Source organism: Oncorhynchus mykiss, chromosome 3 (genome assembly GCF_013265735.2).
Source record: "Oncorhynchus mykiss isolate Arlee chromosome 3, USDA_OmykA_1.1, whole genome shotgun sequence".
Classification (NCBI taxonomy): domain Eukaryota; kingdom Metazoa; phylum Chordata; class Actinopteri; order Salmoniformes; family Salmonidae; genus Oncorhynchus; species Oncorhynchus mykiss.
In genome coordinates, this window is record NC_048567.1 from 66,550,468 (window position 1) to 66,568,774 (window position 18,307).

At 43.2% G+C, this 18,307-nt stretch overlaps 1 protein-coding gene and 1 long non-coding RNA gene across 2 annotated transcripts in view; both read left to right on the forward strand.

The window, feature by feature from the left end:
- The first annotated feature begins 4,086 nt into the window (after window positions 1–4,086).
- Window positions 4,087–5,084, forward strand: LOC118964315. The gene is made up of 2 exons (XR_005051359.1): window positions 4,087–4,377; window positions 4,513–5,084. It is a non-coding gene; the product is annotated as an uncharacterized LOC118964315 (long non-coding RNA).
- A 7,236-nt stretch (window positions 5,085–12,320) lies between these two features.
- LOC110520433 (anosmin-1) overlaps window positions 12,321–18,307 on the forward strand; it is a 67,354-nt gene continuing 61,367 nt past the window's right edge. Inside the window, exon 1 of the mRNA XM_021597749.2 lies at window positions 12,321–12,579. Coding sequence (XP_021453424.2) covers window positions 12,385–12,579 — 195 coding nt within the window. The 5' untranslated portion in view covers window positions 12,321–12,384. The remainder of the gene's footprint in view (window positions 12,580–18,307) is intronic.

An 18,307-nucleotide genomic window follows, 5' to 3' on the forward strand; every position in this document is an offset into this window, starting at 1 on the left:
CCAACCGCCTCTGTCTCTATTGCGGTTCCGCTGGTCATTTTGTCACTTCATGTCCAGTAAAAGGCCAGAGCTCATCAGTAAGCGGAGGGCTACTGGTGAGCGCTACTACTCCTGTCTCTCCTTCAAGATCCTGCACTACCTTGTCGGTCCATCTACGCTGGACCGGTTCGTCAGCTTCCTGCAGTGCCTTAATAGACTCTGGGGCGGAGGGCTGTTTTATGGACGAGACCTGGGCTCGGGAACATGACATTCCTCTCAGACAGTTAAAGGAGCCCACGGCCTTGTTCGCCCTGGATGGTAGTCCTCTCCCCAGGATTCAGCGTGAGACGCTACCTTTAACCCTCACTGTCTCTGGTAATCATAGTGAAACCATTTCTTTTTTGATTTTTCGTTCACCTTTTACACCTGTTGTTTTGGGCCATCCCTGGCTAGTTTGTCATAATCCTTCCATTAATTGGTCTAGTAATTCTATCCTCTCCTGGAACGTCTCTTGTCATGTGAAATGTTTAATGTCTGCTATCCCTCCTGTTTCCTCTGTCTCTTCTTCACAGGAGGAGCCTGGTGATTTGACAGGGGTGCCGGAGGAATATCACGATCTGCGCACGGTGTTCAGTCGGTCCAGGGCCACCTCTCTTCCTCCACACCGGTCGTATGATTGTAGTATTGATCTCCTTCCGGGAACCACCCCCCCCCGGGGTAGACTATACTCTCTGTCGGCTCCCGAACGTAAGGCTCTCGAAGATTATTTGTCTGTAGCTCTTGACGCCGGTACCATAGTCCCCTCCTCCTCTCCCGCCGGAGCGGGGTTTTTTTTTGTCAAGAAGAAGGACGGGTCTCTGCGCCCCTGCATAGATTATCGAGGGCTGAATGACATAACAGTGAAGAATCGTTATCCGCTTCCTCTTATGTCTTCAGCCTTCGAGATCCTGCAGGGAGCCAGGTTTTTCACTAAGTTGGACCTTCGTAACGCTTACCATCTCGTGCGCATCAGGGAGGGGGACGAGTGGAAGACGGCGTTTAACACTCCGTTAGGGCACTTTGAATACCGGGTTCTTCCTTTCGGCCTCGCTAACGCTCCAGCTGTCTTTCAGGCATTAGTCAATGATGTCCTGAGAGACATGCTGAACATCTTTGTTTTCGTTTACCTTGACGACATCCTGATTTTTTCACCGTCACTCCAGATTCATGTTCAGCACGTTCGACGTGTCCTCCAGCGCCTTTTAGAGAATTGTCTTTTTGTGAAGGCTGAGAAGTGCTCCTTTCATGCCTCCTCCGTCACATTTCTCGGTTCTGTTATTTCCGCTGAAGGCATTAAGATGGATCCCGCTAAGGTCCAAGCTGTCATTGATTGGCCCGCCCCTAAGTCACGCGTCGAGCTGCAGCGCTTTCTCGGCTTCGCGAACTTCTATCGTCGTTTCATCCGTAATTTCGGTCAGGTGGCAGCTCCTCTCACAGCCCTTACTTCTGTCAAGACGTGCTTTAAGTGGTCCGTTTCCGCCCAGGGAGCTTTTGATCTCCTCAAGAATCGTTTTACATCCGCTCCTATCCTTGTTACACCTGACGTCTCTAGACAGTTCGTTGTCGAGGTTGACGCGTCAGAGGTGGGCGTGGGAGCCATTCTTTCTCAGCGCTCCCTCTCTGACGACAAGGTCCACCCATGCGCGTATTTTTCTCATCGCCTGTCGCCGTCGGAACGTAACTATGATGTGGGAAACCGCGAACTGCTCGCCATCCGGTTAGCCCTAGGCGAATGGCGACAGTGGTTGGAGGGGGCGACCGTTCCTTTTGTCGTTTGGACTGACCATAGGAACCTTGAGTACATCCGTTCTGCCAAACGACTTAATGCGCGTCAGGCGCGTTGGGCGCTGTTTTTCGCTCGTTTCGAGTTCGTGATTTCTTATCGTCCGGGCTCTAAGAACACCAAGCCTGATGCTTTATCTCGTCTCTTCAGTTCTTCAGTAGCCTCCACTGACCCCGAGGGGATTCTCCCTGAGGGGCGTGTTGTCGGGTTGACTGTCTGGGGAATTGAGAGGCAGGTAAAGCAAGCGCTCACTCACACTCCGTCGCCGCGCGCTTGTCCTAGGAACCTTCTTTTCGTTCCCGTTCCTACTCGTCTGGCCGTTCTTCAGTGGGCTCACTCTGCCAAGTTAGCCGGCCACCCTGGCGTTCGGGGTACGCTTGCTTCCATTCGCCAGCGTTTTTGGTGGCCCACCCGGGAGCATGACACGCGTCGTTTTGTGGCTGCTTGTTCGGTCTGCGCGCAGACTAAGTCCGGTAACTCCCCTCCTGCCGGCCGTCTCAGGCCGCTTCCCATTCCCTCTCGACCGTGGTCTCACATCGCCTTAGATTTTGTCACCGGACTGCCTTCGTCAGCGGGGAAGACTGTTATTCTTACGGTTGTCGATAGGTTCTCTAAGGCGGCTCATTTCATTCCCCTTGCTAAGCTTCCTTCTGCTAAAGAGACGGCACAAATCATCATCGAGAATGTTTTCAGAATTCATGGCCTTCCGTCAGACGTCGTTTCGGACAGAGGTCCGCAATTCACGTCTCAATTTTGGAGGGAGTTTTGCCGTTTGATTGGGGCTTCCGTCAGTCTCTCTTCCGGCTTTCACCCCCAGTCTAACGGTCAAGCAGAACGGGCCAATCAGACTATTGGTCGCATCTTACGCAGTCTTTCTTTTCGCAACCCTGCGTCTTGGTCAGAACAGCTCCCCTGGGCAGAGTACGCCCACAACTCGCTTCCTTCGTCTGCGACCGGGCTATCTCCTTTTCAGAGTAGCCTCGGGTACCAGCCTCCGCTGTTCTCATCTCAGTTCGCCGAGTCCAGCGTCCCCTCCGCTCAGGCTTTTGTCCAACGTTGCGAGCGCACCTGGAAGAGGGTCAGGTCTGCACTTTGCCGTTATAGGACGCAGACTGTTGAGGGCTGCTAATAAGCGTAGAACTAAGAGTCCTAGATATGGTCGCGGTCAGAGAGTTTGGCTCTCCACTCAGAACCTTCCCCTTAAGACGGCTTCTCGCAAGTTGACCCCGCGGTTCATTGGTCCGTTCCGTATTTCTCGGGTCATTAATCCTGTCGCAGTTCGACTTCTTCTTCCGCGATACCTTCGTCGCGTCCACCCGGTCTTCCATGTCTCCTGCATCAAGCCCGTCCTTCGCGCCCCCGCTCGTCTTCCCCCCCCCCCCCCCCATCCTTGTCGAGGGCGCACCCATCTACAGGGTCCGTAGAATTTTGGACATGCGTCCTCGGGGCCGTGGTCACCAGTACCTCGTAGATTGGGAGGGGTACGGTCCTGAGGAGAGGAGTTGGGTTCCCTCTCGGGACGTGCTGGACCGTGCGCTGATCGAGGATTTCCTCCGTTGCCGCCAGGTTTCCTCCTCGAGTGCGCCAGGAGGCGCTCGGTGAGTGGGGGGGTACTGTCATGTACTGTCATGTTGTGTCTTGTCTCTGTCCTTTCCCTTCACCCTGTCTCCCTCTGCTGGTCGTTGTTAGGTTACCTTTTCTCCCCATCTTTCCCCCAGCTGTGCCTTGTCTCCTCCTAACCACCTCGTTACCCCTTTTCCCACCTGTTCCCTTTTTCCCTCTGATTAGGTCCCTATATCTCTCTCTGTTTCTGCTCCTGTCCTTGTCGGATTCTTGTTTGTTGTGTTTCATGCCTGAGCCAGACTATCGTCATGTTTGCTGTAACCTTGTCCTGTCGGAATCTGCCGGTCTATCTGAGCCTACCTATGTTTGGTTATTAAAGAAGCTCTGTTTAAGTTAGTTCGCTTTTGGGTCCTCATTAACTCACCGTAACAGTCAATTTTTATTGCAGCATGAGGTGAAACGGAGACGTAAACCTGAGGATACAAAGGAGAACAAACGACGGAAACAAACCTTCAAATACCATGTACAGCAAGCAGGCCAGAGATTGAATGTGTGCAAGGTTACTTTCATGTCTGTGTTCCAGCTAACCAACAGCCGTCTTCAGGCAAGTGAAAATATGAATTAATGTCTATATGAATATCAATTACAAACATATTGTATTCTCTGTACAGATGCTGACAGATGCTGTGGGCAGAATAACAACTAGCGGATGCTCAATCTGATGTGGATGCTCGTCTCTATGGGTTACTTTACCCAAGTTGAGCAGAAGTTCATGGTCTCTGGTCATTCTTTTCTTCCTTGTGATCGATCTTTTGCCACCATCGAGAAGAGGCGCACGGTGTCAGTCCTTCATACACCTGATGATGTTTCAAAGATGATACTTGAAGCACAACCAGCAAAACCATTCAAGGTGATGAGGATGCAATGTGAAGACTTCAGGCACCTCCCAGATTCTGTCCTCAAGCGACCAGCTGGACTACAGATCACCTCAGTGAGGTGGTTAAAAGTCACAGGTATTGCACAGAGAATAGTTTACTAACATCCCATCAACACGCAACATGTTGTTCTAACAATAAAATATCCTAATTCTTGACTGTGAAAGTTGTTATTGATGTCAGGAACTTAAAATGTTTCTGTTCTAATTTCAGTTGAGGATCCTTGGAATCTGTACACCAAACAGAGCCACAGTCTATTTGAGGGATGGAAGTCGTGGCTGATCTCCAAACCAAAACAAGGAGCTACACCTCAACCTCCCTATTTTGCAAGCCACTACCCTAGAGCATATGAGAGTCCTCTGCCCATCAAAAAAAAACAAGTACCAAGATCTGATGACCATGCTCAACTACTTGAGAGATGCTGCACGCTCTTTTTATGAATCACTGCAGAGTGAATAATTTGTTGTTAAACCAAGCTACATAATTAAACGTTTTTTCTGTGAGTTTATGATCCCCTGAACCTGTATACTGTAGTATGTTGAATCTGTATACATTTCAGAAGACATGTCACCCCTATTGTAGGAAATTAAATGTATCGTAGGTGTTTTCTATGTGAATCAATTTGTGTATGATTTGAACCAGCACAATATATTAAATTAATTTAATTTTAAGATGTTGTTCCTAGTGTAGAAAATGTTATGTACAATGTGTTCTGTTGATAATTATTTTGTGTGATCATTTGAACCTTTTTTAATCTGAATGAATTAAAAACAAATAAGTCATCACATACAGTATGTGAGTATTCATTTGATCTTGATTCCCTTTTTTTATTCATTACAATATACACTGTCTCTCTGTCACCACATTTAGCATTAACTCTAAGCAGTTAATACTTATTTACTGCTGTCACCTCAGTGCAGAAGGACATTTCTTGCCTTTAGCATGGGTTTAACGCAATTCACAACTTAATTGCTGATCATAGTTTTAAACACAAAGAGAATGGTTTTCTGAACGTTTTGTAATATTGACCTTCGGGACCTGCATAATGGACATGCATATTGGCACATCACATTTATCCCTATTTGATATTTACAAGTTGTGCTTGTTTTGATTGAATTAATTTAATTGTATTCTATTTTGGTAGTTCTATGGTATGTTCACATTGAGGGCTTCATTTTAAATGAGACTAAGATTTCATGACTCAACTTTTAAGAAAAGTCATCATTGCTAAAGTTGATAGACCACCTTTAAATGAACCTCCATACAAATGAATGAACTGCATATTGCATTTAAGTTATTTACATGAAGGGCATCTGTACTTGAAAGTACTTAAAACATCATATCAGGTGTTAAAAAAGGACATCTTACAAGAGTCATGCAAAATGTCACATATACTGTTCTTCCACAAACTGAAATCATCACTGGAGATATACTGTTCTTCCACATTCTAAAAATTAAAACGGCAATAAAAAAAATATTATTTGAAATAACAAAAAAACATCAATTGTTGTTGGAAGAAATGGGTATGGTGAATTATTTCTCAACCATAAAACACCTGATGTGGTACACACAATTAATAATATAAAAATAACTGATTATCTTAAAATGGAAAAATTGTCACATATATGGTTCTTCGTCTGTAGGGTTCAAGTGTTATCCATGGAATTATAGATATACTTCTCCTTAATGCAACCGCTGTGTCAGATTATAAAAAAGATTTACGGAAAAAGCACACCATGCAATAATCTGAGTACAGCACTCAGACACATAAACAAGCCATACAGATACACGCCATGTTGTGGAGTCAACAGAAGTCAGAAATAGCATTATAAATAGTCACTTACCTTTGATGATCTTCATCAGAATGCACTCCCAGGAATCCCAGTTCCACAATAAATGTTTGTTTTGTTCGATAAAGTCCATCATTTATGTCCAAATACCTCCTTTTTGTTTGTGCGTTTAGTTCACAAATCCAAATTCATGAGGCGCGAGCACTAGGTCCAGACGAAAAGTCAATAAGTTCCGTTACAGTTCGTAGAAAAATGTCAAACGATGTATAGAATCAATCTTTAGGATGTTTTTAACATAAATCCTCAATAATGTTCCAACCGGACAATCCCTTTGTCATTAGAAATGCAATGGGACGCAGGTCGCTCTCACGGCCACGCGCTTGACCAGCTCATGGCCTTCGGCCAGACACCTGGTTGAAACAGCTCTCATTCGCTCCCCCTTCACAGTAGAATCCTGAAACAAGGTTCTAAAGACTGTTGACATCTAGTGGAACCCTTAGGAAGTACAATCGGACCAAATTTACACTGTATCTTGGATAGGCAAAGATTTGAAAAACTACAAACCTCAGATTTCCCACTTCCTGGTTGGATTTTTTTCTCAGGTTTTTGCCTGCCATATGAGTCCTGTGGTACTCACAGACATCATTCAAACAGTTTTAGAAACTTCAGAATGTTTTCTATCCATATCTACTAATAATATGCATATCTTAGCCTCTGGGCCTGAGTAGCAGGCAGTTTACTCTGGGCACCTTATTCACCCAAGCTACTCAATACCGCCCCCCAGCCATAAGAAGTTTTTAAGGTCTTACTCACATCGGCTGATGCATGATCACACAGTCTTGTAGAACAGCTGGTGCTCTCATTCATGTTTCAGTGTTATTTGGCTCGAAGCAAGAAAATAAGTAGTTTAGCTCATCTTGTAGGCTTGTGTCACTGGACAGCTCTCGGCTGTGCTTCCCTTTGTAGTCTGTAATGGTTTGCAAGCCCTGCCACATCCGACGAGCGCCAGAGCTGGGGATGTACGATTCAATCTTAGTCCTGTGTTGACGCTTGCCTGTTTGATGATTCGTTGGAGGGCATTGCGGGATTTCTTATAAGCTTCCAGGTTAGAGTCCTGCTCCTTGAAAGCGGCAGGTCTAGCCTTTAGCTCAGTGTGGATGTTGCCTGTAATCCATGGCTTCTGGTTGGGGTATGTACAGTATGTACGGTCACTGTGGGTACGACGTCATCGATGCACTTATTGATGAAGCCAATGACTGATGTGGTGTACTACTCAATGCCATCGGAGGAATCCCGGAACATCTTCCAGTCTTAGCTAGCAAAACAGTCCTGTAGCTTAGCATCTACTTCATCTGACTACTTTTTATTGATCTAGTCACTGGTGCTCCCTGCTTTCATTTTTGCTTTTAAGCAGGAATCAGGGGGATAGAATTATGGTCAGATTTGCCAAATGGAGGCCGAGGGAGAGCTTTGTATGCATCTCTGTGTGTGGAGTAAAGGTGGTCCAGAGTTTTTTTCCTCTGCTTGCACATTTAACATGCTGATAGAAATTTGGTAAAACGGATTTCAGTTTCCCTGCATTAAAGTCCCCGGCTACTAGGAGCGCCACCTCTGGGTGAGCGTTTTCTTGTTTGCTTATGGTGGAATACAGCTCATTCAATGCTGCCTTAGTGCCAGCCTCTGACTGTGGTGGTAAACAGCTACGAAAAATACGGATAAATTCTCTAGGTAGGTACTGTGGTCTACAGTTTATCATGAAATACTCTACCTCAGGCGAGCAATAGTTTGAGACTTCCTTAGATTTCGTGCACCAGCTGTTATTTACAAAAATACATAGTCCACCGCCCCTTGTCTTACTAGACGGCACTGTTCTATCCTGCCGGTGCAGTTAATAACCAGCCAGCTGTATGTTGAGTGTTGTCGTTCAGCCACGTCTCCATGAAGCATAAGCTATTACGGTTTTGAATGTCCCGTTGGTAGTTTAATGTTTTCTAGCAGAGTGGAAGGAAGGGTTTATTCGATTGTCTACAAATTCTCAGAAGGCAGCCCGCTCTCCGGACCCTTTTTCTATACCTCCTCTTCACGCAAATCACGGGGATCTGGGCCTGTTCCCGAGAAAGCAATATTTAAATTATTACATTTATATTATTTGAGCTGTTCTTGCCATAATATGGACTTGGTCTTTCACCAAATAGGGCTATCTTCTGTATACCACCCCCCTAACTTGTCACAACACAACTGATTGGCTCAAACAAGAAAATAAATTCATCAAATGTACTTTTAACAAGGCAAACCTGTTAATTTAAATACCTTCCAGGGTCTACCTCATGAAGCTGGTTGAGAAAATGCCAAGAGTTTGCAAAGCTGTCATCAAGGCAAAGGGTAGCTACTTTGAAGAATTTCAAATATAAAATATACTTTGATTTGTTTAACACTTTTTTTGGTTACTACATGATTCCATATGTGTTATTTCATAGTTTTGATGTCTTCACTATTCTACAATGTAGAAAATAGTCCAAATAAAGAAAAACCCTTGAATGAGTAGGTGTGTCCAAACTTTTGACTGGTACTGTACTTGTATATTGTGTCTTTGATGGTTGTGACAGTATGTTTCAGCGATACTCATCTATAATAACACTGACAATCTGTATGACCTGAACATTGGCTTTAAGGAAAAATATTGCCAGATGGGGAAGTGGGGAGGTCCTTAGGACTGTTAACAAATTGATGTCTTTCAAATTATCCTAATATATTGATTCGAGGGTGGTAGACAGTAATAAAATAACAAAATCTGACCTTTAAAGGATATGGAACAAGAGGAACAATCATGATGACAATCATTATTTGAACCTATACAAACTAAATTACCTCATTTAATTTGACAGATAATGTAATTGGTAAGCACAAAGAGGCATGCAACTTTCAATCTGTATATTTTCTTTCATGCACTGTATTCACTGTTATTTGAACAGTAGTATTTTATAGCTAATGTACTTAGTCTGCCCATACCTCACTAAAATAACACAAGATATCCTGTATTTGATCATCAGTCAGGATCCTGTACATGCTTGTCCTTTCTGATCTGAGAGCCTTCATACTACTGCAGTCACAGGTGTGTGTAACAATGACTACACCTGCAGCCTTTGGGATCAAAGATGGGCGCTGAACACTTCTTCTTACAACAACATCAAAACTGGGTGAAAACGGATGCTGGTTTGTTACCAATTCTCAAAACTTATTTTCTTCTCCATATCATGTGTCAAAGCCCATATTTGTGTAACAGGACTGAAGCAGACCATGCAAGCAGTGGAATATATCAGACTACCGCAGCTTGGAAGTTGTGCTCAGTAAAATTGACAGTGTGTCAGAGGCTTTCCCATACACAAGCTCTCAATTGGATGAAACACTACTATTTTCACATGTTGTGCAGGCAAGGAAGTGTAGCCATAACAACCTGCCATGTCACACTCAATCATCTTTAAGATACTAGAAAAATAGCATACTTGTCTTCACATCAATTCTCAGTATTTGGTTTACCATTTATATTTTGTTTGTGTTAAGGCACCATTTTGAGTATGGGTGTATAGCTGTAGGTCAGATTTTGAGGTCAGGGTGGTTAGGTTCAGGCCATTCAGAGGTGATGCTGGGATTAGGGGATTTTAGAAAGGAAGTTTGGGTTAATGGGCTTCAGTTGGCATTGTAGAAGATATCAACATACTTTAAAATGTTGACCAATGTGTAACGGCTTTCTTCTATCTCCTCCTCTGACGAAGAGGTGGAACAAGGATCGGACCAAAATGCAGCGTGTAGATTGCGATCCATGTTTAACGAACAAACGTAAACATGAATAAATACAAACACTACAAAACAAAGTAATGAACGAAACAAAAACCGAAACAGCCTATACTTGTGTAAACTAACAAAGACAGGAACAAGGACACTAAGGACAATCACCCACGACAAGCTCAAAGAATATGGCTGCCTAAATATGGTTCCCAATCAGAGACAACGATAAACACCTGCCTCTGATTGAGAACCACTTCAGACAGCCATAGACTTAACTAGAACACCCCACTAGCTACAATCCCCATACATACACACCACATACAAAAACCCATGCCACACCCTGGCCTGACCAAATAAATAAAGATAAACACAAAATACTTCGACCAGGGCGTGACACAATGATACATTACACATACTTTTTTTTAAACAACGCCATCAGGGCAATCCCACAAATCATCCTATATTCAACAATACAAAAGTGTCTTTATCTTTCTAGGTACAGACTTCAGACTTCGGAGCAAAGTACACGCAGGTTTATTTACGCATGTAAACATCAGTTGCTAGCAGAGACCCCAACAGTAATTAATGGAGTGAATTAACACGGTGACGAGGGTAACTAAAAAAAATCAGGTGCCAGAGATGCATCTCTGCCTAGACAAACACCTCTGCTCCTGATCTGGCTTTATGGCCTGAGGTCACGATTGGCAGAGGTTTTCCCAGTCAATGAAACGATGGAGTCAGTGTGAGGAGGGATGCATGCGTGTCCCACAGGCTGTAGGAGACATTAGGACCACACACAGGCACCGTGTTTCCTTCACCACACACCATAAAACCCCTACCACACATGGCTGTAATAAGCCAACAAATTAAGCCATTTCACTGTTTTTAAGGTACACAGACATCCGCGTTTAAATATTTTAAGAGTGGCAAGGGATCGCTCACCACAAGTTATCTCTCACCACATTATGCTCTGGGACCACCAGGGAAATGAACACCCATTCAGATAGTGTTTCTGCCGCCATGGGAATGTGTTTACACACTATGCAACAGTATCAGAAAATTTGTAGCTGTTTCTCTTCTCTAATCACAAATCATACTCTAGCAAACATGCCTAGTGGATACACAACCTGCAGGAGGGATAACTATAGGATACGTAACTGATAAAAATGTGTTATTGGACACAGAAACTAGTATTTTGGGGGTGATCCCTGTCCTTGGCACCGGCAGCCTCATTAACAGACCCATTTCATGAGTGCGAGAGAGAGAGGTAAGGGCTGAAGTATTTGGCACTGAGCATCGCTGGCCCAGGGCGAGTTGGCTACCTGACCCAAAATCGAATGATTGTGTAAGTCTCCATTTGCATCCCGTTCTGCATACTGTTTAAGAGCAACCCTTATAAAAGCTCATTACAATGTGGCTGTAATGGTATACAAGAAAGCACTCCCATAAGCTGAGAACAGCAGAGCAACAGTGTCTAGCTCCCCCTAGGGAACTTTCTTATTAAATACTGACGTTGTTTGTTTTTTTCATCAATAAATGGCAAGGATTTAAATATTTTCCTACATGTCATATTTGCTCCAATCCCTAGGCTATGAAACAATGCCAGATAATGGGAGACCATGTTGAGGAATTTGTTTTAAGATGGTTTTAATTGTTTTCTAGGTAGAATATTTTTCCGAGCTACTGTTAAACGGTGAGGCACAGGCTGGACGAAAGGGGTTTCCTGGGAAGCTTTCCAGGGGCCATATATGGGGGGCTTGGACAACCTGTATACTATGCATTTCTGATGTGTTGTGTCATCAGTAGGTGGCAGTAGGTCAAAGACATGAAATGTGGAGCTTCCTATTCAAGGTGTGGTTTATGTAGGATGAGCTATTTATGTTTTGGGGAGATTGTAATACTGCATGATAAACAGGGTAGCCTAGGTAATCAGGTCCACTGTGAAAACCTCTAGCCTAGTGTGTGCAACTAGAAGTTCTGCAGATTTTAAATCAAATAAATAAAATGTTACTTGTCACATGCGCCAAATACAACAAGTGTAGACCTTACTGTGAAATGCTTACACACAAGCCCTTAACCAACAGTGCAGTTTTAAGGAAAATAAAAGTTAAGATAATATTTACAAAAAAATTAAAATAAATAACACAATAAAACAATAACGAGGCTATATACAGGGGTAACGGTACCTAGTCAATGTTACATAAGTAGCCAATTCGTGTCATGAGATGACATTGAAATAAAATGTTATTCATAGCAATAGCACAAAATCATTCAAACCATTAACTGAAAAATAGTTAATTTCAAAATCCTTCACAGTGAGTCCACAACCTCTACCTGATACAAGGCACCCGCAGTATTTGACAATCACATCGGTATCCGCCAATCACAGAGCGCACGCGGTTCTGACTCCTCCCCAGTGTATAATTTAAGTTTTCTCCACTGGAGTCAACACGCAGTGTTGCCCGATCAATGGACGAATAAAAAGCAATAGGCTACCCGCAAACGAAAAATGTTGCCCAGGAGCGTAAACGTATGTGTTACCCTGTGTCTATGGATTACAGAGTTGTCGACCCATGGAACTTTCGCTTCGAGGACCAGGCAGGATGACTCTTTCTTCACTGGCAGCATTTACCGAGCTAGATGTGCCTCAAGGTGTCTCAGCCTGCACATCACTCGCATCTCCGCTTTTTTCAAGCACTCCCAGGTAAGAGTGTGTTACTCAGTCTCTTCAACTTTTACGGAATTTACGCATTATGTGTCCTCATAATAATAATAAGGCATTTTTCGAGTGACAGAGTTGAGGTCAAGACACGCACTGCATCTGTTGAATAAGCTATTGGTACTGAAATGTCAGTGTAAACGATTTGGCCTCTTCTATGAAATAAAAGCTTATTGATAATCTTGTGGGGCCGAAAAATGGCACAGTTGATTACCCTACAGGAGTCGATTGGTTTTACGTTCCACTATATGGATAAATTCAGCAGCAGAGGACATGGCACTTACTAGTATAATGCAAGGACATTCTAGCATTGCCATTCTGGTTTTAAAAAATCTATTAACTGGTTAATTAATAACCAATACAAGTAAGTAATGAGTGCTGCTCTTGAGATTTGTTAACCAAGTTGAGGTTTTAACATTTTAGGCATTTAGCATACACTCTTATCCAGAGCAATTTACAGGTGCAATTAGGTTTAAGTACCTTACTCAAGGGTACATTAACATATATTTTTTTCTTCTTCACCTAGTTGGCTCGGGATTCAAACCAGCGACCTTTCAGCTACTGTCCCAATGCTCTTAACCTCTAGGCTACCTGTCACGTCTTTGGATGTATGCTCTACTTTGTGTATAGTCTATCAAAATGAGGCCGTTTTCTTCTCACCCCACATTCATTTCACTCACCTCACAATTAGCCATAAATAACCTGGAAAATGGATCACAAGGCTGATACACACCGATGGTGACCACCAAGTGTGTTTCAATGGCCTTCTACAATTTGTTGGAAGAAGTGATTTGCTGTACTTAGCCTTGTCCTCTGGGTGATTTGATAAGCGGTGTCAGAAGTTTTCACCCTTCACTGGACACACAGTTCTCTCTCATGACCCAGTGAAAATGACTCACCACTGATCCTTCTCCAGCACTCTTTCACCTTCTATCTGCACTCGTTTTTTCACTAGTGAACATTTGCATTTTCAAGGATGAAGTCGGGCTTTTCACACTGTAGTATTTTATTACTAATTGCTGTGTGGGTTTTGGAATCAATGTCAGGAGAACTCGTCAACTTGACTAACTATCAATTGAGTGCTTTGTCTCTCTCTCTCTCCTCTATATTTGTTGGGTTTATGTTAGGTCATATGTTTTGTTATTCTTTATTAGACCAGTTAGTGTATTAAAGCTCTCATAAATTAGTTTGAAGATAATTTCAACAACTTCTCAACACTACCCAGGCATTTGATATTGAGGCATAAAATCAATCACCATTCAACTGAAAAGTCAGAGGTTGAGGTGAAACTAGTGAACTCCCCTGCAACTATAAAGGGTTAATTGTCTAGTAATAGACTGCAGAGCCTTAGCATTTGTATTTGATCTCAGGTGTGTTCAGAGGCCAGGAAATTAGGAGGCAGAGGTGCATTTATGCTCAGTGATAAGGTGCTGGGTGAGCAGGCTTGCACCTCCAAGAATAGAAGCCAATTGTTGATACTCTGTGAGGACTGTCAAATGCACTGTCTCAGCAGGCTCTTTCATGTGGAAATGGGATGTCTGGTCAGCTGAAAAAACACATGCCTCCCTGTGCCCCAGCCCTAACCCCTGCCACCAAATTCCAGTGTCACGCTTCGTAGAAGGGACACTAGCCTACTGATGCTATCCCCAGTGAGGTCACTTTCCTGCTAAACTCAGAGGCCCACTTTGGCTAAATGTGATAAGCTCTAATGTACTTTTGCCACAAACTGGCGCATGCTCAGTCAGCGCTTGGCGTGCTGCAACCCACAGGTGGATCTGCTTCCTCTGCCAGATCTTATTACAGAGCAGGCCTGGCCGGGCGGCTGCTCTCCTCCCTCCTCTAATATGATTGAGACTTTAGACCTCTTAATTCAACTCGGAAAGCATTCCTTCTTAGTAATAGGGGCAATTTAATACTGTTTAAGGAAACCAAGACACACAAAGTTTCCAGTTTCATGTAAATAGACACTTTCAGCAATAGCTTTTATCTAGAGGGGACATTTACTGTTACTTGATTTTTCACATTAGAACAAATATATAAAGCAACCTCTTTGTGTGTATTGTACAACAGCCAATTTTCATAACTTCTGTAGCAGCCAGAAACAATTTTCTTATGTTTTTTTATATTGTCTTTTATAGAATTTATAGCCTAATAGATACATTTGTTTGTATATTGAAATTAAAAACTGGAAATGATTTTAGCACTTTCAGCTGTAAACTCCCAGACAAGTCCTCTCTTGAACTTGGCTGAATCAGGATCCAAGGAATACGGTTTTAATTGTCAGTGATGATGAGTTATTGAGCTTAGTAGGAACAGACTGAAGATGCAGTCGGAAAAAGGCATGGCCTTTTGGGTTTTGGATTTATGGCAATTTAAGATTTATGAATGTAGAATTACTTGCAAATCCAGATGTTTTTATTGACATTTTACTTTGCTTATAGGGGACTTGTCAACCTGGTACAATAGACAGAGGGGAACACCCAGTCATAAAAATGGTCACTGGACACTTTAAAATATTAAGAGTGAACTGGGTTCTCTGTTCACATACATTCTGAAAGCATCAGGTTTGTAGTGGAAGATTTGTGAGGACCCATGAAGCCAAAAAACAAGGTGTGGACTTGTTATTACATTTGAAGTCATAAATGGAATTTAAAATGTTATTTTTTTTCATACCCAATTAGTGGAGGTACTGAAAGTTCGTATTGCACTTGAGAGACTTATGTTCATTGCTAAGGAAAGAAAGTAGTTTATCCATGTCCACTTGTTTTAGCCTTTGATATTCAATAAATTGGGGTGGAATCAGACGACAGCCACTGCTTGTCTCGTGTGGACTTTTTTATTAGTGAAGACGGGATGAATAGGGGTCTATGTAGTTTGCCCACACCTCTGTAAAAGGTTTAATCCATGCCAGTCGTGTCTGTAATTGTCAGCTCTCAGTGAGTGCTACTGCCTGGTACATCCTCTAGTGTCTCCTCAGACAAACAGTACACATTCCTGACAGGATACAGCCTCAACATCTTCACCATGTCAATGTGATACAACATTCACTTATAGCTCCTATTATATTACTACTCGTGTATGTTATCCTGAAGAACAGGACTCTGTCACTAGCCCTGCCTTTCCATTCACACATTTGATTTACTCAGAGCCCACAGCTATGGACTTAGATCTGAAGGGCTTTTATTTGAGCCAGTCAATAGATGACATGACCTAGGGGGTTGCTTAGTTATTTTGATCCAGAGAGGCTCCTGGGTTGTTGATGGACATATAGGCAGGTTGCTTGCTCTTTGAGCTGTCTCTGCCTAGGGTTTGAATTGTCTATGAAATCAAACTCACTTCGCTTTGAATGGGGTGCTGGGCCAGACTAATCCATAAAATAATAAAGTCTAGTCTGCACACCAAGATGCACTACACATATATATTTATTGGTTGACAATATTTCGATCCAAATAGATGTTTGTCAGGTCTTTTACCGATGTCAGTGATGTACAATTTCTGTGCAGAATTGCTGAAAACATAAATATATTTAATATAATGTAGGACTGCAGCTACACAATATTAGTTTCTGAAAAATCGGATGAAAGTGAACACTGAACAGAGATGTCACAAAAAAATCTTAATGATGAACAGGAAAGAAAAGAGAGCGGTTTTCAAAAGAAGGAATGCAGAGCAGGCTTTTTGCCCATGTTCCTCAAATGTCTAGACAATACAACATGCCCCCGGCCACCTGCTCTTCCTTCTCAACTGACACAAGTCATAATACATCTCCGGGGTGAATCTGTGTTTACAAGACTTCACCAGTGACACAGAGAAAGCTGTGAGTTGATCTGGAAAGTATTAATCGATCAGTGTCTTTGACAGTCCCTCAGCAGCACTGCATAATGTTAAAACTGCTGAGGAATGCCACTGAGTCGTTGGGGATGAAGTCTTGACCTATAATTATTCCCCATTGCTCTGACATGCTGGGGTCAGGCCTGGACAGCCGGGGCAATGTCCCACTGAGGGCCAGTTCTGCAGAGATGATGTCACTGAGCAAAATTAGCCCCTCTGCGGATCCCTATCTGTCGCCACTGACAAATGGGCTGTGAAAGGTGTTAAACTAGGCCTGTTATTTAGGAGCGAGTCGGGACTCTTGACAATTTGTATAAATGATCTTGAGTGATCTCCCGCAGTGTAAATGCCAGGGGTTTATTTACTGTCACTTGATATATTATTTAGATTTGTTTTGATCATTATTTTTTATTTTTTATACCATTAGATTTGTATGAGCCTACACATAAAAAAATTAAAAAAAATATCCATCATGTTATATGGCACAACATTTCAAAATACAGTACATACAGTGCATTTGGAAAGTATTCAGACCCCTTGACTTTTTACACATTTTGTTACAGCCTTATTCTAAAGTGGATTAAGGTTTTTTTTTTCCCCCCGTCATCAATATACACACAATACCCATAATGACAAAGCAAAAACAGGTTTTTAGAAATTTTTGCAAATGTATTAAATATGAAAAACAGAAATATTACATTTGCATAAGTATTCACACCCTTTACTCAGCACCTTTGGCAGCAATTACAGCCTAAAGTCTTCTTGGGAATGTCGCTACAAGGTTGGCACACTTGTATTTGGGGAGTTTCTCCAATTCTTCTCTGCAGAGCCACTCAAGCTCTGTCAGGTTGGATGGGGAGCGTCGCTGCACAGCTATTTTCAGTTCTCTCCAGAGATGTTCGATCGGGTTCAAGTCCGGGCTCTGGCTTTTTCCGAAGCCACTCCTGTATGGTGTTGGCTGTGTGCTTAGGGTTGTTGTCCTGTTAGAAGGTGAACCTTTGCCCTAGTCTGAGGTCCTGAGCGCTCTGGAGCAGGTTTTCATCAAGGATCACTCTGTACTTTGCTCCGTTCATCTTTCCCTTGATCCTGACTAGTCTCCCAGTCCCTGCCGCTGAAAAACCTCCCCACAGCATGATACTGCCACCACTGTGCTTCACCGTAGGGATGGTGCCATGTTTCCTCCAGACATGAAGCTTGGCATTCAGGCCAAAGATATGAAGCTTGGCATTCAGGCCAAAGATTTCAATCTTGGTTTCATCAGACCAGATTCTCATGGTCTGAGAGTCCTTTAGGTGCCTTTTGGCAAACTCCAAGTGGGCTGTCATGTGCCTTTTACTGAGGAGTGGCTTCTGTCTGGCCACTCTACCATAAAAGCCTAATTGGTTGAGTGCTGCAGAGATGGTTGTGCTTCTGGAAGATTCTCCCATCTCCACAGAGGAGCTTTGTCCGAGTGACCATCGGGTTCTTGGTCACCTCCCTGACCAAGGCCTTTCTCCCCTGATTGCTCAGTTTGGCTGGGCGACCAGCTCATGGAAGAGTCTTGGTGGTTCCAAACGTCTTCCATATAAGAACGACGGAGGCTACTGTGTTCTTGGGGAAATTCAATGCAGCAAACATTTTTGGGTATCCAGATCTGTGCCCCAACACCCCGACAATCCTGTCTCAGAGCTCTACGGACAACTCCTTTGCCTCACAGATTGGTTTTTTCTCAACCTGTTTTTGTCATTATGGGGTATAGTGTGTTGATTGAGAGGAACAAAAATAATTTAATCAATTTTAGAATAAGGCTGTAACAACAATGTGGAAAAAGTCAAGTGGTCTGGATACTTTCCGAACACCTTCCTAATTTTGAGTTGCATCCCCCCCCCCCCCCCCCTTTTGC